Source organism: Notechis scutatus, chromosome 3 (assembly GCF_049901735.1).
Source record: "Notechis scutatus isolate UNSWTSFEM ecotype Mainland chromosome 3, rNotScu1.2, whole genome shotgun sequence".
NCBI classification, from domain to species: domain Eukaryota; kingdom Metazoa; phylum Chordata; class Lepidosauria; order Squamata; family Elapidae; genus Notechis; species Notechis scutatus.
The window spans coordinates 208,282,584-208,308,050 of record NC_142011.1 but is presented as its reverse complement, the minus strand read 5'-3'; the positions used below and the strand labels follow the sequence as shown (position 1 = coordinate 208,308,050).

Here is a 25,467-nt window from a genome sequence, read left to right as displayed (position 1 = left end):
TGGAGCCACCATGGTTTATTCCGCCAACGGGAAACATTTGGAATGGATCATAATCCCAGGTTGTAATAACCGGGCACCTGAAAATTGGGCACAATGTCACCTGCATTTGGCGACATCCTCCTGCCTTGCAGAATTATAGCATTTGGTCAACGACAATGTGCACAGTGAGGAGGCAGGGCACCGTCTACCCCAGGGGCAAATGCCCGTGAGCACCCACCACGTGCCAGAGTCCTGGCAACTTTCTTCCGGTGGAAAGCTATGGTCCCATCTAGCTGGGGATATGGACCCGGTCCACAAGAAGGAGGCAAAACGCACCCAGAAGGACTTTCCTTTGGCAAGAAACCTGGCACCACCACAGTCCTCCAGGCACACCGGCTACCTGTTGCCCAATTCGCGAGCCCGGCTGGTGGCCGCCTCCACGGCGTTCATGACCGTGGCTCGCAGGGACCCCTTTTCCAGCTCGTGCAAGGCGTGGATGGTGGTGCCGCCTGGCGTGCAAACGGCGCTCCGCAGAACAGCGGGGTGGTCTCCAGTTTCCAGCATCATTTTGGCTGCTCCCTGGAGAGTAGAGGAGAGAAATCGGAGGTTTCAAATTAAGGGACAGGATGGACAGAGTGTAAAGTACTGAGAGAAGAGAAGATCTGGAGATCGCGGTTGTAGTGAGGGGTCCTTGCTGCTCTCTGAGCTTGGTGGTTTTCTTGGGAGACATTTCATGACCCAACTAGGGAACATCATCAGTGGAATGGAGGAAAAGGAGGAAGAAGAGGATTTGGGGCTGTTGGTTGTTTTCTGAAGAAATTTCATTATCCAACTAGGTAACATCATGAGTGCTAGAAGGGAGGAGGGGTTGCGTAGAGGAGAAGAAGGGAGGAAGGAGAAAAGAGGAGGAGGACGATGACTGTGGGGTCCTTGGTGCTCTCTCAGCTTGGTTTTTTTCTTGGAGATGTTTCATGACCCATCTGGTTAACATCATCAGTACTAGAAAGGAGTGGGGTTTGTGAGGAGGAGGAGGAGGAGGAGGAGGAGGAGGAGGAGGAGGAAAAGAAGGACTATGGGGTCCTTAATGTTCTCTTGAGTTTGGCTGTTTTCTTGCAGATGTTTTATCACCCAACTAGGTAACATCATCAGTGCTGGAAGGGAGGGGAGAAGAAGGAGGAGGAGGAGGCAGAGGATGAAGAGGAGGAAAAGGAGGAGGACTGTGGGCTCCTTGGTGCTCTCTGAGCTTGGCTGTTTTCTTGCAGACGTTTCATTACCCAACTAGGTAAACATCATCAATGCTATAAAGGAATGGGATTTGCTTTCTCTTTATATAGTACAGCAGTGGCTTTCCTGCCAGTGTGGCTAGGGGAGTTATTGATGGTTCCTTGATTGGGTTGTTGTTTCCTGTTCTCTTGTTTCAGCTGGTAGCACAGGGTACAAACTCACAATCTCACTCTGCTAGAACTGGGTCGTTGTGGGTCGTTGTGAAGATGCAGTTGAATCAGGACTGCAGAAATTTTTGGAGGGTGAAAATATGTCCCTAGGGCAGAGGTCTCCAAACTTGGCAACTTTAAGACTTGTGAACTTCAACTCCCAGAACCCCAGCTATGGAATTCCCAGTATGCTGGCTGAAGAATTCTGGGAGTTGAAGTCCACAAGTCTTAAAGTTGCCAAGTTTGGGGACCCCTGCCATAGGCCTTTCCCCCTTTCAGTATGTCTTTAGTGCCTCAGAATGCAAACCTCTGGCAACCGACACGACGGCAATGCACACTCTGATCTGATAGTAGGATGGGAATTTAAATAGAAATCATGCAAAATCAAGATGATTTATTTCAATTGGGCCAGAATTAACTTGAAGCCAGATTCTTGGCAGATAAGTAAAGATGGCACGGACTTGGGAGAACGCTTCCTCACGACACACGGGAGAGGTGATGTGTGCTATTGGGTACAAACTCGTCCTCGATCTACAACCACAACTGAGCCCATAATTTATGTTGCTAAGCGAAACATCTGTTAAGTAGGTTGGTCTGCCTCGTTTTACGACTTTCCTTGCCCCAGCCTTTAGGTGAATCCTGGCGGAGGTGAAGTCAGAAGCACAACGGTTGTGGAGTGAATCTGGCCTCCCCGTTGACTTTTTTCACCACCGGCGTTAATTTTGAACGGTCACTCAATGAATAGTCACAAGTCGACTTACGACAGCTCATTTTAGGGGCCGTTCCAAGTTACAACGGAGGCTCCATGTGCCGCGCGTTGCAACAGTCAAGACGAAAGGGTGCGGAAATAGGTTGGGTTTTGACAGAGGGGGTCTAAAGGAAAAACCACGGAGCGTGAATTGGAAGTCAGGTCCTGCCTTTTAACTTCCTGCACCTGTGTCTGGTTTGCCAATTGCACAGGGGCAGATAGGACAGCGCTCCAGAGGGTTGACCCCAGGATGGGATTCAGGCGGTTCGGGCTGGTTCAGGCGAACCGGACATTAAAGTAACATCTGGTTCGCCGAACTCATAGTTAAACTGACTGCCTGGCCCTGCCCAGGAGTCTCCACATGGCCCGTTTGGGGTGCAGGTAAGTGCAGGGGAAAAACGGCCCTCCCGGAAGTTCCAGTAGGCCACGCCCACCATGGCTGCACCCACCCAGCAACCGGGCAGCGAATTTTTGAATCCCACCCATGGATTAACATCATTGCCCGGAGGATCACGGGTTGCCCTCTCCCCTCTTTGGAAGAGTTTTATAGCTCCTGCTGCTTTAAGAAAGTTCAAAACATTCTTCAAGATCCATCTTCTGATATGTAAAATTACACCTGTGAATATATAAAGCAACGGTAACGCCCCTTTTAACCTCTGTGTTAACCTAAGATAAATTACTGGAATATTATGTAAGAATTCTCTATTGTTTTGTATAAAGGTTATATATTTGGCAGGTCATGCTGTCCAGTGACATGCTAAGGATGGAGATGACTGAAAATGGAAACTGGTAAACAGGACAAGGAAACAGATGGTATGCTACAATAATAAGGGTATTGCATAGGGTGATGCGTAGCTGGATAGATTGTGAACCCGGAAAGGGGAAGACTGTATATTTGAAAGCGTATATAAACCCCAGCCTTCTCACAAAATGTGTCTTCCGTGGCTGCGCCCATGAGCACAGAATTCCCTTTTGCACAAATTCCATAATAAAGCTCTTATTTATTGTTCAAGAATCTCTAGTTGTATGAAAGGTTGATTTTTATAGTCCATCTCATCCCAGCCACCCTTTTTTTTTGAACTATTACCATCTGGCAGACGGTACAGGATAATAAAAACAAGGACAAACAGGCTGAAAAACAGCTTCTATCCCAGGGCAAGAAACTGTATTGAATTCTACTGTATAGTGCAGTGATGGCTAACCTATGACACGCGTGTTACGCGTGACACGCCGAGGCACTTTGACTGACACGCCTGTTGGTGTGGGGAAAACCTGCACACTTAGAGGCTGCCTGTGCTCTGCTCCAATCCCTGCTCCCTGCTTGTTGCGTGGAGGCGTGGTGTCACCGCTGCCGGGAGATCTTTGCAGCAGAGAACCAGTTTTAACCGCCATAAACTGAGCTTTGTCAGTTTCATTACCTCAGGAACGCTGCAGGAGGAAAGGAGATCCATGAGGTTCACAGCCCTGTAAGGTGGCCTTCCGATCCCCACATCCTGCACCTGCAGCCCTGAGACCAGGGAGACGAGTTTCACAGCCCTGTGTGATCACCCCAGCCCAGTCCGTCATAAACCAAATTACTGATAGTTCTTGAAGTGACACACGACCCGAGGAAGGCTACACTTTTTCCCGATTTTTGACACACCAAGCTGAAAAGGTTAGCCATCACTGGTATAGTGCAATATTAATGCAATATCAGGGGTTTTCAATTCAATGTATAGAATGGGAAGGGTGTTTGTTTGTGTTTTATTTTTATAGTTCTAATGGACACGGAATGTTGTTGTACGAGGTGCAATGACAATAAAGTAAAATAAACTGCCATCCTCAGCCCCTTACCAGCAAAGTCTGAGCTGCGATCCTGTTGGCCAACGGGCCGGGCATTCCCATCTTGACCGCACCTTCCGCCAGGGCTTCCGCGAACATGTAGACCTGCCGCAAGGGGAGGAAAGGAACCACGATCTAAGCTAAGCATCCTCGTGGGTAAACTATCCCCTAGGAGAGCTTCCAACAACTGAACAGTCTTCAGGTAGGTACCCCAAACGGGGAGAGGACCCTCATGTCAACTCGTAAAACATTCCTATACTTGTTTCCGAGTAGCCATAAGCAGCGGGGGGGAGAGAACCTGAAGGAGCAGATAGGAAATTAAAACCAGAAGTGCATTCCATGCTTATCTTAAAAAGATTGCAGCCTAGGCACCGGCTGCGTTCGTTGGAAAACCTGATTGCTGACACACCCGGGGAGGGAAACAGGGTCACAGGTGACAGTAAATTACATGTGTCAGAGTTGGCTTCATACGGAGTTAATGCTGGACATGTTGCTCCTAATAAATCTTTTGGATTCTTTTGAAGCTTGGCTCAAGGCTCATGCTTTAATTAGGCGAACCCTATGGCACGCAGAGTCATTTGTGCCGGCACATGAGCTGCAGGCGCATTTACTTCACTGCGCATGTGCTCGCCTCACAGCTGATTTTCGGCCGGTTTGAGGCCTTTTTGGCCTCCCGAAGGCTTGAGGAAGGCTTCTGCAGGCCGAAAACTAGCCCCGTTTTGTCAATTCTGGTATTTTCTGAAAAAGAGGAAATGACGAAACGGGCCTAGTTTTCGGCCTACAAAGCTTGCAGAAGCCTGCAGAAGTCTTCCTCAAGCCTCTGGGAGGCCGAAAAAGGCCTCAAACCGGCCAAAAATCAGCTGTGAGGCGCAGTGCGGGTAAGGGAGCGGCGGAGGGGGCGAGTGGGGATTGCGCGCGCATGCGTAGGGGGCGTGAGGGGGGCGCGCACTGCCCTTCTGGGTGCTGGCACACGAGTGCAAGCACGCACACAGTTTTTGGTATAGGAGTCCAAAAAGGTTAGCCACCATTGAATTAGGGCAATCCACATGTAATTTACTCTGACATGTCAAAGGTAAAATAAAGCTTTGGAGATGTGAAGAGATTGGAGATCAGGACTCATCAAACGCACTGCACGTCCTTTCTCACCTTACAAAGCCTCTCTTAAATCTCACCCACCTCCATCATAACATACAGGTAGTCCTCGACTTACAACAGTTCACTTACTGACCGTTCCAAGTTACAACGGCACTAAAAACCGGAACTTATGACCGTTTTAACACTTATGACCATTTTTCACACTTATGACTGTTGCAGTATCCCCGTGGCCCCGGGATCAAAATCCAGGCGCTTGGGGACTGACTCCTATTTATGACGGTTGCAGCGTCCGGGGGGCGGGGTTTACGCGATCCCCTTTTGCGACCTTGTGACAGGCAAAGTCAACGGGGAAGCCCAATTCACTTAACAACTGTATGACTACCTTAACAATTGCAGTGATTCACTTAACGGCTGGGGAAAGGAAAGTCGTATAGTGGCAGCAAGAGTCTGTCTCACCCAGCAAGAGAAGTTTTGGTCTCAATTGGGGTCGTAAGTCAAGAACTTACCGGTACTTCCTTCAATCTTCCACAGACTGATGACTACTTAAGTGTCGGATTACAACTCCCAGAATTCCTAGTAACCCACGGCAAACAAGCCAACATCGCTGGAAACCATGATGAGGATGGTTGAGGGATACTGATTATTTTGGGAGGTTGCCCAAAGGTTAGGTTTCTAATTATTTTGTGGGGGGAGGCTAAGGACAAAGACAGGTGAAATAGACTGGGTGAAACCAGGCTCAATAGCAGTAACTGTGAGAAGGATCTTGGAGTCTTAGTGGACAACCAGCTAAATAGGAGCCAGCCGTGTGCAGCAGCCGCCAAAAAAGCTAATGCAATCCTAAGTTGCATTAACAGAGGGATACAATCCAGATCAATGGAGGTATTAATACCACTCTATAAAGCCTTAGTAAGGCCACACCTAGAGTACTGCATCCAGTTTTGGTCACCACACTATAAAAAAGAGGTTGAGACTCTACAAAAAGTACAGAGAAGAGCAACCAGGATGATGAGGGGACTGGAGGCTGAAACATATAATGAATGTTTGCAGGAACTTGGTGTGGCTAGTTTAGTCAAGAGAAGGACCAGGGGAGACAGGAGAGCAGCCTTCCAATATCTAAGGGGCTGCCATAGACAGGAGGAAGGGGTCAATCTATTTTCTAAAGCGCCTGTAGGCCAGACAAGGAAGAATGGATGGAAACTGATCAAGGAGAGATTCAACCTGGAAACAAGGAGAAACTTTCTGACAGTGAGAACCATCAACCCATGGAACAGAAGTTGCCTTCAGAAGTTGTGGGAGCTTCATCCGTGGAGACTTTCAAGAAGAGACTGGACTGCCCTCTGTCAGAAATGGTGTAGGGTCTCTGCTTGGGCAGTGGGTTGGACTAGATGACCTACAAGGTCCCTTCCAACTCTGATTATCTGTTAGGTAGCAGAAAAAGAAATGAAGAGGACCCGATGGAAACTCCTGCATGTGGACTAGAAACTTAAGATTCTTTTTTTTAAAAAAGAAAGCCCCTTCCTGATGGGACTGCGGGAGGCCAGATGCCATTATCTGCAATAAATACAGGTCGTCCTCCACTTATGACCACAGCAGAGCCCAACATTTCTGTTGGTAAGTGAGACATTCCTTAAGTGAGTCTCTCCCCGTTTTACGGCTCTCCTTGCCACTGTTGTTAAGTGAATCCCTGCAATAGTAACACGGTTGTTAAGGAACTCTGGCTTCTCCCGCCGACTATGCTTGTTGGAAGGTTGCAATAGGGGATCACGTCTCTCACACACACATATACACACAACCCCGGGGAACAGTGCAACCGTCATAAATACGAGTCAGCGTGCGAATTTTGATCCCGTGACTGCCTGGATGCTGCAAAGTTCACCAAGTGCGAAAATAAGGAGATATGTGAGGATGGTTTTTGTAGATTTTAGTTCTGCCTTTAACACAATTCTTCCACGTAGACGAGTGTCTAAACTTCTGGACCTTGGCCTTTCTTATTCAATCTGCCTTTGGATTATGGATTTCCTGTCTGGCTGCTCACAGAGGGTCAGATTAGATAATCATGCCTCTTCAGCCCTTATTCTTAACCCTACCTACCTACTGTTATCTATCGATCGATCTATATCTATATATCTGTATATCTCTCTCTCTCTCTCTCATCTCTCTGTCTCTCTCTCTCTCTCTCTGTGTGTATGTATAAGAGGCTGCTGCCTCTTGATTGGTTGATGGAGTTGATGTTGGTATAATGGGCTGTGTGATGGCCTTGTGAGTTTTGTTGTGGAGATATCCTGGATCTTGTGCTGTCATCTCCTGGGTCGTTTGTTTTGTAGTGATCTTTTTTCCAGTAGCCTCCCGTGTTTTAACAGCTTGGGTAATGGGTTGTGTGATGGGCTTGCGAGTTCTTGTACCCCACCACCAGTATTTATAGAGAGACGGCAGCTCCGATCACACACTGCTTGCACTGGCACGAAGCTGAAAGCACCAGCCTGAGGATGGCGAGTGGGACCTCGCCGAAACATCGCCAAGATACTCTTAATCTTACACGGGAAAAGACCCAAACACACCTAGACCTACATACCTGTACCCTTGAAAATCTAAGAATATATATATATAAGAAAACACATATATATATATATATATCCACATCTATCATCTTTCTATCATCTTTCTATCATCTATCTACATCCATCCATCTCTATCCCTTTCTCTCTCTTCTCTCTCTATTGATAGAGATTATAGAGAGGAGAGAAATAAGAGAAAGGGATAGTGATCTATCGATCTACCTATCCATCTATCTATCTAATCTATCTATCTATCTATCATTATAAATAGCCCTTATTCTTAACACTGGTACACCACAGGGTTGTGTGTTGAGTCCCTTACTCTGTACTCTGTATGGGCATGACTGCATTCCCATTCACGCTAGTAATACAATTACTAAATTTGCAGATGATACAACAATGGTGAGACTCATCTCCAGGGCTGTGTGAGAATTGGATTATCCCTGGACTGAAAACTGATTGCTATAACCATGTATGACTTGGACTGTTTGTTGGACTTTGCTTAACCATTTACTGGAAGTAAAACCTACATTTTACTATTCAGTGTATCTGTGTGCTGGTTGTGTATTATTCATCACCACTCTCACTACGTCTCCCTGTGTGCGCTCATTCTCCTAATGGGGAATTACCTTAACAGAGCTGACAGCGGACTATAGAAGGAATAGATCAGACATCCAGCCCTTGCGTATCAATGGAGACTGAATGAAGCAAGTGGCCACTTTTAAGTTTCTCGATGTTATCCTAAAAGAGGACCTGGCTTGGGGTGCCCACATTGCAGCCCTGGTCAAAAGGGTCCAGCAGAGATTATAGTACCTGAGGCTTCTCAGGAAAAAACTAAATGGAAAAACTGCTGGTGACCTTCTACCGCTGCACCAGAGAGAGGATCTTAACTTACTGCACCTGTGTCTGGTTTGCCACTTGCACAGGGACAGATAGGATGGCACTCCAGAGGGTGAACATCATTGCCCAGAGGATCACGGGTTGCCCTCTCCCCTCTTTGGAAGAGCTTTGTAGCTCCCGCTGCCTTAAGAATGTTCAAAACATTCTCAAAGATCCATCTCATCCTGGGTTCCCTTTTTTTTTCTTTGAACTATTACCATCTGGCAGACGGTACAGGATAATAATAAAAACAAGGACAAATAGGCTGAAAAACAGCTTCTATCCCAGGGCAGTAGCTCTATTGGATTCTACTGTATAGTGCAATATCAATGCAATATCAGGGGTTTTCAATTCAATGTGTGGAGTGTGAAGGATGTGTGTTTTGTGTTTATTTTCATGGTCATGATGTGCACTGAAGATGGTGTTTGATTTCGTTGTACGAGGTGCAATGACAATAAATTAAACTAAATTAAAAGAAAACATCCCTCTGTCGCTTTTTCCCCCCAGTGCCGGTCACTAAATTAATCTGTCATAGGTCGAGGACTGTTTTAAGGAGGCCGATGAAGGAACTGGCGGGGGGGGGGAGAAGGAGACTCACGTAAGCTACGCCGCTGCCACTCAACGCTGTGTGGATGTCGATATAGGACTCGGGGGCCTCTTCACACAAGCCGCACGCGGCCAGCAGGGTTTTCAGCACAGAGACCTCCTCTTCTCCCACGGACGACCCCCGAGAGAGCAGGATGGCCCCCGACCGGACCTCGCAGGGAAGGTTGGGCATCATGCGCAGGACTCGCGTCCCCGCAGGGAGCAGCTGCCGAGGAAGGAGACAGGGGCATACGGTGAGAGAGAGAGACACACACACACACACACACACACGGCAAATTCACCCTGCTGGATCAGGATGGATAAAAATCTATTTTAAAAAAATTTTTAAATCAGTTTTTTAAAAAATTTAAATTGAATTTTTTAAAAAAAATTTAAATTGAATTTTTTTAAAAAAAATTAAATTGAATTTTTTTAAAAAAATTATCAGATTTATTTTAATAAAATGCCCTTGGAGTAAAAAAAAAAATCTATCTCAAGAGAGTTTTCTATTTAAGATACATTCATAATATATTATAGTACTAGCTGGATACCCGTGCTTTGCTAACGAAACTATATGGTAGGGCTTAGTTTTGGGGGAGGAAAATAAGGGGGGAAAAATTTTCTGCCTCTGCCTACCAGCCTCCGTTGGTATTCATCTGGCAAGCATTCTGTCAGTATGTGAGAGTGGGGGGCTGTTTGGAAACTGAAACTGAAACTTGCTGTGTGAGCAAGGAGGAGACAGCAAGGAGCCTGGGCGTAGCTTAGCTCAACTGTTCTGTACTAAAGCTGCTTGGTGCTGTGAAACTGAAACTCCTCTCCTCTGCTTGTGTTTTGCATTTGGAACAGATTTCTTTTCAGGAGTGGCATCAAGCTGGCCACACCCAGTAAGTGGCATCCACCTGGCCACGCCCACCCAGCCCCCGTGGATAACCACAGCCCTGATGTAGCCCTCAATGAAATTGAGTTTGATACCCCTGATCTAAAAGGATGCAAATGACCCCGTTGTCTGCAAGGAGCATCAATCCTCCCATTCCCCACCATTCAGTCAGAGCTGAGAAAGCTTTTCGGATGAGAAGGGAAATGTCTTCAAAAGAAAAAAAAAAAACCAGAAAGTCCAGTTGCCTCCTGAAAAAAAGCACCTTTGGGACACCTACAGGTTTGCTCTTCGGGGAACTCACCTCTTCCAGGGTCCGGAGTGGGACTCCGGCGGCCATGGAAACAAGGACGTGGCTGGCAGTGACCGCAGGGCCAATCTCTCGCAGAACGGCCGGGAGGATGTGGGGTTTGGTGGCCAGGAATACGAAGGAGCATTTCTCCAGCACCTCCAGGTTGCAGTGGGTCGTCCGGCAGGCAAAGGTCTATGGTTGAGAAGGAAGGAAGGAAGGAAGGAAGGAAGGAAGGAAGGAAGGAAGGAAGGAAGGAAGGAAGGAAGGAAGGAAGGAAGGAAGGAAGGAAGGAAGGAAGGAAGGAAGATGAAGGAAGGGAGGGAGGGAGCTGTAGCAACATCCTCAAACTTCACCCTCCTGGGACCCTTTTCTGCCCAACAAATGAACTCATTCCTCTCTACAAGTCCAGCAGGTTCAAAGGAAGATTCCAAACCTGGGTGACAGGGAGTCCTCGAATTATGACCACAACTGAGCCCAAAATTTAGGTTGCTCAGTGAGAAATTTGTTAAGTGAGTTTTGCCATTTTACGACTTTTCGCGCCCACCGTGGTTCAGTGAATCACTGCAGTGGCATGGTTGTCCTGAGTGCACCTGAGTGGTGCAAATGGTTCCTTTAGTCTGCAATTACTAAAGAACCAGGAGCAGGTGACCCTGAGGACACAGGCAAATCTCCAAGTGGCCTCCTCCACAACCCTCTAAAAGGATGCAAATGACCAGCTGTCTGCAAGGAGGATCAATCCTTCCCTTCCCCACCATCCAGTCAGAACTGAAGAAGCTTCTTGGATGAGAAATGAAAACTCTTCAAAGAAAAAAACAAAAAGTCCAATTGCCTCTTGAAAAAAGCACCTCGTGGACAACTAAAGACATAAATAAACCCCCAAGTGGCCTCCACGACCCTCTAAAAGGATGCAAATGACCAGCTATCTGCAAGGAGTATAAATCCTCTCTATTCTCCAGTCAGAGCTGAAGAAGCTCCTTGGATGAGAAGCAAAACGTCTTCAAAGAAAAAACAAGGAAGTCCAGTTACTTCCTGAAAAAAAGCATTTTTGGGACAACCAAGATCTGGATGACTGAGAATCTCTACAGACTTTTATTCCAAGCTAACGTTGAGTTTTGCTGGGCAGCCTTTACCGCCTGGTACAGCCCAGGTTTGAGACCTGAGCACCACACGAGCTCCCATTCCTTGCCTCAGCTCCTGCCCATCCAGTAGTTCGAAAGCATGCAAATGCGAGTAGATAAATAGGTACCACTTCGGTGGGAAGGGAAACAGCGTTCCTATCCACATGACCATGGAACAGGTCTTCAAACAACGCTGGTTCCCTCAGCCAAGAAACAAGAGATGAGCACTGCCCCCTAGAGGCAGAAACGATCAGGGGGAGGGGGAAACTTTACCTGTAAATATTTACCTGGAATTTGTCCAGATTCCTGTTGGATGGAGCACTGGCCAGGATATTTACGGCCTGGACTTCTCCTGCAATGAGAGAGGAGGATAGATGACAATGATAGGGGAACCCGTCAATGGATTGCAAACTCGTTGAGTTCTAACTTCCCAAGATTCCCAACAGGGGAATAAAGCTACGAGAAGTTGACTTTAAAGCTATACATCCCCTAAAACCTAAATATTTAATAAGGCTGGGCAGGACGCCCCACCAACTCCGATGAAGAGCAGAGTCCAGGTTTCTTGCTAGGCCTCGTAAGTTGGATGAAGGTCAAGCTGAGAAAATCCAATTCCAATTGTCAAAGGTTCTTTTCTCAAAAGGTAACTGGACTGAGTTCTTTTAGTTTTGGAGGAGGAAGAGGAGAAGGAGAAGCAGGGGGGAGGAGGAGGGGAGGAGGAGGAGGAGGAGAAGAAGGAGAAGAAAGAGGAGGAGGAGGAGGAGGAGGAGAAGGAGAAGGAGAAGGAGGGAGGAGAAGGGGAAGGAGGAGGAGGAGGGGGAGGAGAAGGGGGAGAAGGAGAAGGAGAAGGGGAAGGGGAAGGGGAAGGGGAAGGGGAAGGAGGAGGAGGAGGAGAGGAGGAGGAGGAGGAGAAGGAGGAGGAGAAGGAGAAGGGGAAGGGGAAGGGGAAGGGGAAGGGGAAGGAGGAGGAGGAGGAGAAGGAGGAGAAAGGAGGAGGAGAAGGAGAAGGAGAAGGAGAAGGAGAAGGGAAGGAGGAGGAGGAGGAGGAGGAGGAGGAGGAAAAAGGAGGAAAAGAGGAGGAGGAGGAGGAGGAGGAGAAGGAGGAGGAGAAGGAGGAGGAGGAGGAGGAGGAGGGAGGAGGAGGAGGAGGAGAAGGAGAAGGAGGAGGAGGAGGAGAAGGAGAAGGAGAAGAAGAAGAAGAAGAAGAAGAAGAAGAAGAAGAAGAAGAAGAAGAAGAAGAAGAAGAAGAAGAAGAAGAAGAAGAAGAAGAAGAAGAAGAAGAAGAAGAAGAAGAAGAAGGTTTGCAGTTCAAGGTTTGGGCTATGACATCCTTAGTGCTCTCTGAGCTTGGTTGGTGTGTTGCAGATGTTTCATGATCCAAGTAGGGAAAATCATCAGTGCTATCATCAGGGGTTTGGTGAGGAAGGGGAGGAAGGTGGAGGTGGAAGGAGAAAGAAAGGAGGAGGAGGAGAAGCAAATCCATTGGTTCTACACCATTAGGAACAGAAACCTTCAGAAAACGGGCCTGCTGATTGACGTCAGCAGGGTGCACAGCTGTCGTCTCTCAACCATGGCAATTTAAGACTGAAGTCTTAAAAATTCTGAGGGTCGAAGTCCAGACCTCTTAAAATGTCCACGGTTCAGCAACCCTAGCCTCGAGGAAGGTTAATATGTCTGAAAGAGGTTCCTTCAACCTCCAGCTTTCCAAACTTGCGGTGGTTAATCTTCTAACCCAGGGATCCCCAACCTTGGCAACTTTAAGACTGGTGGACTTCAACTCCCAGAATTCTCCAGCCAGCATTGCTGGGAATTCCGTAGCTGGGGATTCTGGGAGTTGAAGTCAATCTATCTTAAAATGGTTCCCTGGCATTATTAAATCACGCTTTGCAAATCCTGGCTACATGAGTATGTGAAGCTTGCGGGTTTAAAGCAGAGGTCCCCAAACTTAGCAACTTTAGGACTGGTGGACTTCAACTCCCAGAATTCTCCAGCCAGCATTGCTGGGAATTCCGTAGCTGGGGATTCTGGGAGTTGAAGTCAATCTATCTTAAAATGGCTCCCTGGCATTATTAAATCATGCTTTGCAAATCCTGGCTACATGAATATGTGAAGCTTGTGGTTTAAAGCAGGGGTCTGCAACCTTGGCCATTTTAAGAATGGTGGACTTCAACTCCCAGAATTCTCCAGCCAGCATTGCTGGGAATTCTGTCGCTGGGAATCCTGGGAGTTGAAGTCCACCAGTCTTAAAGTTGCCAAGGTTGGAGACCTCTGTTCTAACCCACGAAACCCTTGAGATTGGACAGTTACCATCTGATCTCCAATATTCCGTTTTTGGCCAAGGCACTCCAGACCGCGATGGCGAACCATCTCTAGGATTCGCAGGATTAAACCTATCCGCGGGTTCCGCTTGAGCCTGGCTTCCAAGGTGTCTCTGAAACTCAAATAGACTTTTCTGTCTGGTGGGATGTTTTCTATCGGGACACGAGCCGGGGAGGCCTCTCTTCGTGGCTTCCGCTTGAATGCCCACCACTTTGGGGTGCCAGCGGCTTCCACGTCCTTCTGGATTGTCTCGCAAGGATAAGGCCTCAGGACGCTGCAGGACAGTCGATCCTGAAGAGCAGATTCCAGAGAAATAGTACTCTTCCTCGAGAGACCCCCCCCCCCTCTATCTTGCCTTCTGGACTTAATTAACATCTGCATAAAGTATTAACTCCCATTGGAGAGTGAGTTCAATCCTAGGTAGAGACAGATATTTCTCTCTCTGAACACAAGGAGAATATACCTGCCGAATATGACTCCACCCTGGAAACAGGAAGGGCATCTGGCCATTAAAAAAACTCGGCTAACTCCATTCAGTTGCCCAGACTCCACCTCAATGCAAGGGATTATGGGGTCATTAAAAGGAGACGATTAAGTCCTGTTGGAGAAACAGGTGGCACTCAGGGCCAGGAGGGCCTTCGCACAATTTCATGTTGCGTGCCAGTCACAGCTTTTCCTGGACCAGGATTCCCTCATCTCAGTCATTCAGTCCCTAGTCATCTCACGACCGGATTAGAACCACAACCACAACTGAGCCTCAAATTTAAACTGCTAAGTGAGAATTTGTGAAGTTTTGTCCCATTTTACGACCGTTCTTGCCTCCGTTAAGTGATTCACTGCAGTTGATAAGTTAGTAACCCGGTTGTTAAGCAAATCTGAAGCTCCCCCATTGACTTGGCTGGTCAGAAAGTCGCAAAAGGGGATGACGGGACACTGAGACCGTCGTAAGCATGAACCAGTTGCCAAGTGTCTGGATTTTATTGACATGATCACGGGGAAGGTATAATTGTCATAAGTGTGAAAAATGGTCATGAGTCATTGGGTCACAGTAATGACCCCCCCCCCCCAGTGTTTTTTATGGAAGAAAAGAAAATTAATTTAAAAGCAATACGGGGTTATCAGCATCTGTTTCACTGGTTCATTTAGTGGAAGCCGGAATTATTTTTCCTGGGAATCATTAAAACTAAATACCCCCCAAAGATCCGATGTCTGATTATACATATAACGGTGGCAAGAATTGTGCTAGCTCAGGCTTGGAAGATGTCTACCACTCCATCAGATGAAGTCCTCATTGGTAAAATCTTGGAATGTGCAGAGATGGATAGACTCACGATGAAATTAAAGGACAAAGAAGACTCAGAATATTACTCAATCTGGAACATTTGGTATCAATGGGTAGACAGTAAAACAGGATATATATAGGCCAAAAGAGGCATATTGGTATGTAGGTAGGATCAACGAGAAACGTTGAAATTGAGAAACTGTCAGAGAATGGAGATTTATATAAATATTCATGTTTAGATTTGTAATATTTATGTAGTTATACTTATATTGTATAGCTAAAAATGTATATAACAGTGGTGGCTAACCTTTCTGGGCTCTTGTGCCAAAAATTATGTGCGCGCTTACACGCTCGGTGGCAGCACCCAGGAGGCAATGTGCACAATCCCCACCCACCCACCGCTGCCCCCTTACCTGCACCTCACAGCTGATTTTCGGCTGGTTTGAGGCCTTTTTCGGCCTCCCAGAGACTTGAGGAAGGCTTCTGCAGGCCGAAAACTAGCCCCGTTTTGTCACTTCCGGTATTTTTGGAAAAACTGGAAGTGACAAAACAGGCCTAGTTTTTGGCCTGCCAAAAGCCTCTGGGAGGCCGAAAAGCCTCTGGGAGGCCGAAAACTGCCTCAAACCAGCCAAAAATCAGTTGTGAGGCACGCGCATGCGCAGTGAGGTAAGTTTGCCTGCAGCTCACGTGCTGCCACAAATGGCTCTGCATGCCACCTGTGGCACGCATGCCATAGGTTCGCCATCATGGGTATCTCCTCTTATGGCTATGGAATATAGAGCATAGTACATAGACTATAATTATATAGATTTATCTCTGACCTTTTTAGATAAAAAGATGTACTTAGTGTTAATATATTCTTTTTCTTCTTTGAACCATCGACCTACATATATATATACATACATACATACATAAATATACATATACATATACACACACACATATATATGGATCTTTGGTTATTCGGGTTTTCTCCCGCGTAAAATTGGAAGTATCTAGGCGACGTTTCGATGAAGTCTCATTCATCATCTTCAGGCTTGTCTCTTCGGCTTTGTGCTTCTCGAGAGAATGTGAGCTTGCAGCTGCTTCTTCCTTTTAACTGCTAGTGTGACTTGATTGGGTGGGGCTTGGCTGTGTTCTGATTGGGTGGGGGTGTTCTCATTGGTTGGGGGTTGGCTGTGTTCTGATTGGTTGGGGGTTGGCTGTGTTCTGATTGGCTGGGGTGTGTTCTGTTCAGGTGGGGGCTTGGTTGTGCTCAGGTTAGTCTTAGTTGCTGGGGATTTGAGCTGGTGAGCTGTGATCCTGCTGTTTGGCTTCACGTCGTGGTAGTGCCACATCTTCATGGTGGGCGTCCGTTGGCTTCATGTATGGGTCGGAGGGTTTGAAGTGGGTAGTGATGCAGCTGCGAGTCGGCTTCTGGTCCGTGGTCATGTCTCATCTTCTGTGTGGGTGTGAGTCTGCTTTCTACGTGGAAGTGTGGCGGTAGCATCTTGTGTGGCCCTCGTGTATGGGTCTGGTGTCATTCTTCATGTTAGGTACTCGTTTGTTCATGAGGGCGGGTTTCCAAATGACTAGTAGGCGGGAGGTATCATCTCGTTTATTCATGCTGTGTGGCATTTTTCTATCTCTATGGCTTCTCTGATTATTCTGTTGTTGAAGTGTTCGGTTTTGGCGATAGTTCTGGTATTTTTAAAGTTAATCTCATGTCCTGTGGCTTTGAGGTGTTGGACCAGAGGTCGGTTCTTTTTTGATTGAGTTCTTGTGTTCTTCAATGTGTGCACTTATTCTTCTGTTAGTTTGTTTGCTGATTGGTTGGCTTTTTCGTAAAACATGTGTGGTTGAGTTATTGGCTGTGTGTCTATCAGCCTCCTGTGTTGTAACGACCTGGATAATGGGCTGTGTGATGACCTTCTGAGTTCTATTGTTGTGACATTCTGGGTCTTGTGCTGTAATTTCCTCAGCCATACATGTTCTTACGAAAAAGCCAGCCAATCTGCAAACATCAACTCCATCAACCAATCAAGAAATGACAACACAGCCAACCTCCCCACCAGTATATATAGAGAGAGGGCAGCTCCAATCATGCTTTGCTCCCACAAGCATGAAGCCGAAAGCACCAGCCTGAAGATGGCGAGTGGGACCTCGTCAAAACGTTACCAAGATGCTCTCAATCTTACACGGGAAAAGACCCGAACACGCCAAGACCTGCGCTTATATATACTTTTTGATTACTTTTTGATTAATATTAAGGCACTGTGAAATTAGCATTACTAATACTATAAATGTCAAGTATTAATTGTATGTACTGTACTTATTGTACTGTCAAGAAAACTATGTTGAAAGGTATTGATACATCTTCTATTATAGAAATTTTTGTAAACTTTTTAATATTTTGAATTTCAATAAAGAATTTTTAAAAAATCTTTTTTTTAAAAAAAAAGTTACAGCACTGAAAAAAGGGGACATGACCATGTTTCACACCAACAACCGTTGCAGCATCCCCATGGTGACGTGATCAGTCATAAGTAATAAATAAATAAAGTCAGATTCACTTAACAACTGTATTACTAATTTAATAACTGCAGTGATTCACTTCACAAATGTGGGGAGAAAAGTCATAAAACAAGGGAAATTGAACACATTTCTCACTTAGCAATGTCCATTTTGGGGCTCAATGATTGTCGTAAGTCGAAGACCAACTATATTTTTCTTCTGGTAATTCCACTTGCATTTTAGGCACGTCCAAAGAGAATGTAAATACTCCAAACCTATTATTTTGTGCTGTTTAATTTTTTTTTTTTTTTAGCAGTGTACTTCGATTAGATTTGGGCGAAAAGTTTCAAACCTAAAATCTTTTTTTGATTTTAATTTCATACAAAATAAAATCGCAGCACCTTTGGAACACTTCCCAGGAGAATGAAACAGCTTGTTTTTGAACTGGGAAAAATATATATATGTGCAATTCTAATTTTAATTCTCTGTCCAGATAAAACCTTGTTATGTGCTCAAGGCGATCCATTTATATAAATTCTCCAAATAAATACAAGAACGTTGCAGTTTTTTTAGGCAAGATGCCATTTTGTGTTGTAAAACCAAATTTGAAAGATGAAAATACATTTTTAAATAGGCTGTCTTTAAAAATACATTTTAAGTGCATTTTTAAATCTGTTAAATAGTTTGGTTCAGAGTTTACACTTACAAGCCATGTTGTCAATTCCTTAACCAAACATGCGTTTCCCCAGCACCGCGCACCTTTTTTTCCTGAGCATTACATTACCCCCATAAATAAAATTAGTTTCTTCCTGGAGTTAAAAATTGGGCATTCGGGAAATATTAAGAAAACAGACTTGATGCTATGGTTTAAAAATAAGGTTTGGTGAAAAGCAGCCCAAAGGTCAAGAATCAGGTTAAACTTGGGTTCCCTTAAAAAAAAAAAGTTTCCTGCCCTAAACTCCAGATCAAAGCAAAATTTCCAGAGATTTAGACTCAGGTAAGTGAGATCACGGAGAAAAACAGAGCAGGGAAAAAAAACAAATTGACATTTTTCCATGACCGCAGTAAATTTCCACGAAGGCAGTAAAATTGTAAAAACGTGCATACATACAGGATCAAACCTGCCTCTTCCTTTGTAGCAATATCCTCTCCCTCATTTACTTTTGAGTACAAGTTAGTCCTCCACTTACGACCCACAACTGAGCGCAAAATTTCTGTTGCCAAGTGAAACATTTGTTAAGTGAATTTTTGCCGCTTTTTACTACATTTCTGATCGCAGCTAGTAACAGGGTTGTTATTTGAATCTGGTTTCCCCATGGACTTTCTTTGTCCGAAGGTCGCAAAAGGGGATCGCGTCGTAAATATGAGTCAAGTTTGCCAAGGTTCCGAATTTTGATCACGTGACCGTGAGGATGCCCCCCCAACCATCGTAAATAGGAAAAGTGGTTGTAAGTCCCCTTTTTTTCGGTGCTGTTGTAACTTTGAACAGTGACGAAATGAACTGTTGTAACTCAAGGAATACCTGTAATCTAAAATTAATCAAGGAGAGAAGCAACCTAGAACTAAAAATAAATTTCCCCATAGTGAGAACAATTAATCAGTGGAACGACTTTTCTCCAAACTTCATCACTGGAGGTTTTTAAGAAGAGATTAGACAACCATTTGCCTGAAATGATGTAGGAGGGGGTTAGGCTAGAAGACCTCCAAGGTCCCTTCCAACTCTGCTATTCTATTCCTATTTCTATTCCTTTTCCTTTCCATTCCACATTGTATTCCTATTCTCCTATTCTCTTCTCTTCTCTTTCCCTTCCTCCACTCGACTATCTACGTCATTCTGTATTTTATTATTCTATTCTGTTCTATTCCATTCATATTTTATTAATTCAATTCAATTCCATTCCATGCCACTCCATATTTTATTTTATTTTTCTTTTCTTTTCCATTTATTCTATTCTATTATGTTCCATGCCACTCCATATTTTATTAATTTTCTTTTCTTTTCTTTCCTTTTCCTTTTCCATTCCATTTATTCTATTACATTCCATGCCACTCCCCATTAATTTTCTTTTTTTCTTGTCTTTTCTTTTCCATTTCATTTATTCTATTCTATTACAATCCATTCCACTCCATATTTTATTAATTCTATTCCTATTCTCCTCTCTTCTATCTTCTCTTCTTCCCTTCCACTCCACTTCATTCTGTATTTTATTATTCTATTCTGTTCTATTCCATTCATATTTTATTAATTCAATTCAATTCTATTCCATGCCACTCCATATTTTATTTTTCTTTTCTTTTCCATTCCATTTATTCTATTCTATTACGTTCCATGCCACTCCATATTTTATTAATTTTCTTTTCTTTCCTTTTCCTTTCTTTTCCATTCTATTTATTCTATTACATTCCATGCCACTCCACATTAATTTTTTTTCTTTTCTTTTCCATTTCATTTATTCTATTCTATTACCTTCCATTCCACTCCATATTTTATTAATTCTATTCCTATTCTCCTCTCTTCTGTCTTCTCTCCTTCCCTTCCACTCCACTCTATTCTGTATTTTATTATTCCAATTCTCATTCTATACTAGACGTCCTTCCAAGGTCTTTTCAAGTCTTGCTTTCTATATTCTGTAAAAGTTCAGAAGAGAAGGACCAGGGGTGACAGAATATTCCAGTATTTGAGGGACTGCCATAAAGAGGAGCGGGTCCACTTATTTTCCAAAGCACCAGAGGGCAGGACAAGAAACGACAGATGGAAACTAACCAAGGAGAGAAGCAACCTGGAATTAAGCAGAAACTTCCTAACAGTGAGAACAATGAACCAGTGGAACAGCTTGCCACCAGAAGTTGTAGATGCTCCATCACTGGAAGTTTTTAAGAAGAGACTGGACAGTCAGTTATCTGAAATAGTATAGATTCTCCTGCTTGAGCAGGGGGCTGGACTAGAAGACCTCCAAGGTCCCTTCCAACTTGGTTATCCTGATTTCTTGGAGCAAATTATATGAAACAATTGATGCTTCAAAGAGGGATCTGAAACATAGTTTGCATAGTTACAGCTCAACTTACAACCATTTGTTTAGTGACTGTTCAAAGTTGCAACGTTACTGAAATTAGTAACGGATGACTGTTTTTCACACTTTTGACCGCTGTAGCAACCGCAGTCACATGGCAAAAATGGGGCAAAACTGACTTAGCAACCGTACTGCTTAGCGATGGACATTTTGGGCCCAGTTGTGGTCCCAAGCCGAGGACTAGCTTTATTCTGCAAAAGCCAACTTCCCAGAGACCAGAACTGAGAGGTGAATTCATGTTTTGGGCAGGATAAGATGGGATTTTCTATTTTTCTGGGATTGGAGACACGGTGGAAATGCTCTTGACTTTTTTAAGCACAATTTTAAATGGGAAAAAAAAGGCAGGTTTTCAACGGGGGGGACACTTCCCAACAATAAAAACCACTTGACAGTAGACCCAATCAGCCCCCTGCTGAGTGGACAGAGGATGGATTAGATCAGTGGTCCCCAACCTTTTTGTGCCAGGGACCAGTTTCACACAGAAACACTTTTTCAAGGACCGGGGAAGTCTGAGTTTGGTGGTTTGCTTGCAGGCGTTTCATTACCTGACTAGGTAACATCTGATGTTGTTGCCTAGTCGGGTAATAAACGTCTGCCAGCAAACCACCAAGTTCAAGGAGCGCCAATGCCTCCTCATTGCAACCCTGAGCGACAGATATTCTCTTCTATTGGGACATTTAAAACGGAGGGTTTCAGCTGCAGATTCAGAAACTGCGCCTGGCTAAGGAGCGCCTTCAAAACTGAGCGCTGGGTGGCGGCGGCCCACGGCTGTCTCCGCGGCTCAGGACAAGTCCCTACAGGACGGCTGAGAAGCCCCACCTCTCGGCCCTGCCTTCCTCAGCCCCATCCCTCAGGTGTCTCCCTCCCTCCCTCAGCCTCATCCCTCAGGTGTCTGCCTCCCTCCCTCAGCCTCATCCCTCAGGTGTCTGCCTCGTTCCTCTCTCAGTCGCTCTCTCACTCCTCCACCAGTCCAGGAAGAAACTGCTTCAAAGAAGCCAGCACGGTGGCTTTTCTTGTCGGCGCAGCTCTTCTGAAGCGCCTGTTCACCCCCACCCCGCCGTCCGCGGTTCAATCCAGTGCTCCATTCTGCCTGCCTGCCTTCGTTTCTGGTGGTTTGAACGCATCTCCTCCGAAGCGCCCGTTCACCCCCACCCCGCCGCCCGCGGTTCAATCCAGTGCTCCGCTCTGCCTGCCTGCCTTCGTTTCTGGTGGTTTCTGAACGCATCTCCTCCGAGCGCCCGTTCACCCCCACCCGCCGCCGCAGTTCAATCCAGTGCTCCGCTCTGCCTGCCTGCCTGCCTGCCTGCGTTTCTGGTTTTTTCGAGCAGCTTCGGCTGAGTAAAAAGGCGAATAGTTATTATTCTCAGCTGAAGCTGCTCCGAAACAAACAAAGGCAGGCAGGCAGGCAGAACGGAGCACTGGATTGAACCTGGATTGATTGGCGGCGGGGGTGGGGGTGAACGGGCGCTTCGGGGGAGCTGCGCCGACAGGAAAAGCCACCCTGCCGGCTCCTTTGAAGCAGTTTCTTCCTGGGCTGGTGGAGGAGCGAGAGAGCAACTGAGAGAGGAACGAGGCGGGAGGAAACCGAAGCCACTGAGCCAGAGAGCAGGACAGGCTTTGGTTGCTTCCTCCCTCCCCTTCTTTCATTTGTGTCCTTGATCCCCGATCCCAGCAGCATTCACCGAAGGCGAAGAAAGCCACCATTTTTATTTTATTTTTATTTTCTTTGCGGCCCAGTGCAAAGTGATCCACGGACCGGTACCGGTCCGCGGACCGGTGGTTGGGGACCCCTGGATTAGATGACCTCAAGAGCTTCCAGTTCTAGCATGTTATTTTTTCCAACCTTGGCAACTTAGGACTTGTGGACTTCAACGCCCAGAATTCCCCCAGCTAGCAATGAGGAGTTCTGGGAGTGGAAGCCACCCCTCCTAACGTAGCCCAATTAAAATACCTTCCTTTCCAGCTGTGGGAAGGGACCCATTTTAGGGATCTCTCTAAATAATGGACCCGTTTTAGGGATCCCTCTTAATAAGGGACCCGTTTTAGGAATCTCTCTAAATAAGGGACCCATTTTAGGGACCCCTCCAAATAAGGGACCCGTTTTAGGGATCTCTCTAAATAAGGGATCCGTTTTAGGGATCCCTCTAAATAAGGGACCCGTTTTAGGGACCCCTCTAAATAAGGAACCCGTTTTAGGGACCCCTCTAAATAAGGGAGCCATTTTAGGGATCCCTCTAAATAAGGAACCCGTTTTAGGGACCCCTCTAAATAAGGGACCCGTTTTAGGGACCCCTCTAAATAAGGATCCCGTTTGGGGACCCTCTAAATAAGGAACCCGTTTTAGGGATCTCTCTAAATAAGGGACCCGTTTTAGGGATCCCTCTAAATAAGGGACCCGTTTTAGGGATCTCTCTAAATAAGGGACCCGTTTTAGGGATCCCTCTAAATAAGGAACCCGTTTTAGGGACCTCTCTAAATAAGGGACCCGTTTTAGGAATCCCTCTAAATAAGGGACCCATTTTAGGGATCCCTCTAAATAAGGGACCCGTTTTAGGGATCTCTAAATAAGGGACCCGTTTTAGGGATCCTCTAAATAAGGGACCCGTTTTAGGGATCTCTCTAAATAAGGGACCCGTTTTGGGATCTCTCTAAATAAGGGACCCGTTTAGGGATCTCTCTAAATAAGGGACCCGTTTAGGGATCTCTCTAAATAAGGGACCCGTTTTGGGGATCCTCTAAATAAAGGACCCGTTTTAGGGACCCCTCTAAATAAGGGACCCGTTTTAGGGACCCCTCTAAATAAGGAACCCGTTTTAGGGACCCCTCTAAATAAGGGACCCGTTTTAGGGACCCCTCTAAATAAGGAACCCGTTTTAGGGACCCCTCTAAATAAGGAACCCGTTTTAGGGACCCCTCTAAATAAGGGAGCCATTTTAGGGATCCTCTATATAAGGAACCCGTTTTAGGGACCCCTCTAAATAAGGGACCCGTTTTAGGGACCCCTCTAAATAAGGAACCCGTTTTAGGGACCCCTCTAAATAAGGAACCCGTTTTAGGGATCTCTCTAAATAAGGGACCCGTTTTAGGGATCCTCTAAATAAGGGACCCGTTTTAGGGATCTCTCTAAATAAGGGACCCGTTTTAGGGATCTCTCTAAATAAGGGACCCGTTTTAGGGATCCCTCTAAATAAGGGACCCGTTTTAGGGATCTCTCTAAATAAGGGACCCGTTTTAGGGATCTCTCTAAATAAGGGACCCGTTTTAGGGATCTCTCTAAATAAGTAACCCGTTTTAGGGATCCCTCTAAATAAGGAACCCGTTTTAGGGATCTCTCTAAATAAGGGAGCCCGTTTAGGGATCTCTCTAAATAAGGGACCCGTTTTAGCGATCCCTCTAAATAAGGAACCCGTTTTAGGGACCCCTCCCAATAAGGGACTCCTTCTTAGGCACCAGAGTCCCTCCCCTCCTGCGCCCCACCGCCTCTCTACTCCGCCCCCCCCTTTGCGTCTGAGCCCCTCAAGGTGGGGTGCAGCCCCCCCGCCGGCTCTTCCACCTGGGAAGGGGTGGGGGGGTCTCCGTGCGTGCCCAAGGCGGCCCCCGCCGCGTCCCTCGGGGCCCTTTCCTACCTGCCAGCAGCATCGCCCGGGCCACGGCGCTGGCCATGCGCCCCGCGCCGATGAAGCCCACGCGCACCTCCCGCAGCGGCGCCTCCATGGCTCTTCTGCCGGATCCGCTCCCCCCCACTCCGCGGAGGCCCCTGCCTTTGGCACCGGCCACGCCCCCGGCCACGCCCCCGACGCGCCTGACGGCCAATCCCCGCTCGGCTCCGCTCGGGAACCTCGCTCTGAGGGGAGGGCGGATCCGCCGCGCCCCTTTTCGAAGGCGCGGCGGCGAGGCGCGGCGGCGATTGGCTAAACGCCCGTGACGTCACGCGGCGGGTTTTTTAAAAAGCCACCCACGGGGTGGGGGCGGGGGCTTCGCTCGGCGTTGTGTGCGAAGTTCGTCTGTGGGCAATTGGAGGGTCGTTCGGTAGGTTCCGGGTGCGTCGCCTTGCTTGGGCTCCCGCTCTCCGAGGAGGTTTTATTTTTCCCTTTGCACCTGCCCGACTTTTGGCTCGTTTGGCGAAGCCGAGCTCTGCTGGTCTATGGATGGGGGACCACGAGGAGATCTAACGGTTAAAAAGCATTTAGGGAAAAGGGAATGGCAGTTTGCAAAAGCCAGTCTCCGGTGTGGCCTTTTAGGACAAGAGGCCTCCAAACTTGGCTACTTTAAGACTGCTGGACTTAGACTCCCCGAATTCTCCAGCCAGCATAGTTCGTCTATGGATGGGGTACCACAAGGAGATATGTGGTTAAAAAACATTTAGGGGAAAGGTTGCAAAGCAAGTCTCAGGTGTGGCCTTTAGGACAAAGGTCTCCAATCTTGGCACCTTTAAGACTTGTGGACTTCAACTGTGCTGGCTGGAGAATTCTGGAAGTTGAAGTCCACAAGTCTTAAAGGTGCCAAGTTTGGGGACCTCTGCGAAGTCAGCAAGAGCAAGGAAGGCAGCTTTTCAGTTTTTTTTTCCCCAAAGGGGCTTTTTCAAGAGGCAACTGGACTTCCTAAAAACTGGGGGTGGGGAACCACCTTTGGGGGCCTAACCTAGGATGACTGAGGATCTCCTTTTCAGTTTTCCTTGCTTAGAATGAGCAGTAGACTTCCCTCCAAAGGAGCATTTGCCCCACGAAGTTGTGGGTGCTCTAACGCCGGAAACTTTTAAGAAGAGATTGGACCACCATTTGTCTGAAACGGTATAGCGTGTCCTGCCTGAGCAGCGGGTTGGACTAGAAGATCTCTGAGGTCCCTTCCAAGTCTATTCTGATTGAATTGAACTACTGTCTGAAATGGTATAGGGTCTCCTGCCTGGCGGGGTTTGACTAGAAGACC

The 25,467-nt window shown here is 46.5% G+C and overlaps 1 protein-coding gene across 2 annotated transcripts; it reads right to left on the bottom strand.

Moving 5' to 3' along the window:
* Positions 1-24,381, bottom strand: PYCR3 (pyrroline-5-carboxylate reductase 3). Of its 2 annotated transcripts, XM_026687726.2 has the most exons (7): positions 24,168-24,381; positions 13,684-13,986; positions 11,667-11,731; positions 10,274-10,453; positions 9,109-9,321; positions 3,994-4,086; positions 1-558 (listed from the first exon to the last, which is right to left on the bottom strand). In XM_026687726.2, the coding sequence occupies exons 1-7, from the start codon at positions 24,253-24,255 to the stop codon at positions 376-378; spliced, it is 1,125 nt and encodes a 374-aa protein (XP_026543511.1). In that variant the 5' UTR covers positions 24,256-24,381; the 3' UTR covers positions 1-375. The 2 variants fall into 2 exon arrangements, with proteins under 2 accessions (XP_026543511.1, XP_026543512.1); XM_026687727.2 differs by lacking the exon at positions 13,684-13,986 and having other exon boundaries at positions 24,168-24,318.
* Between the last annotated feature and the right edge of the window lie 1,086 nt (positions 24,382-25,467).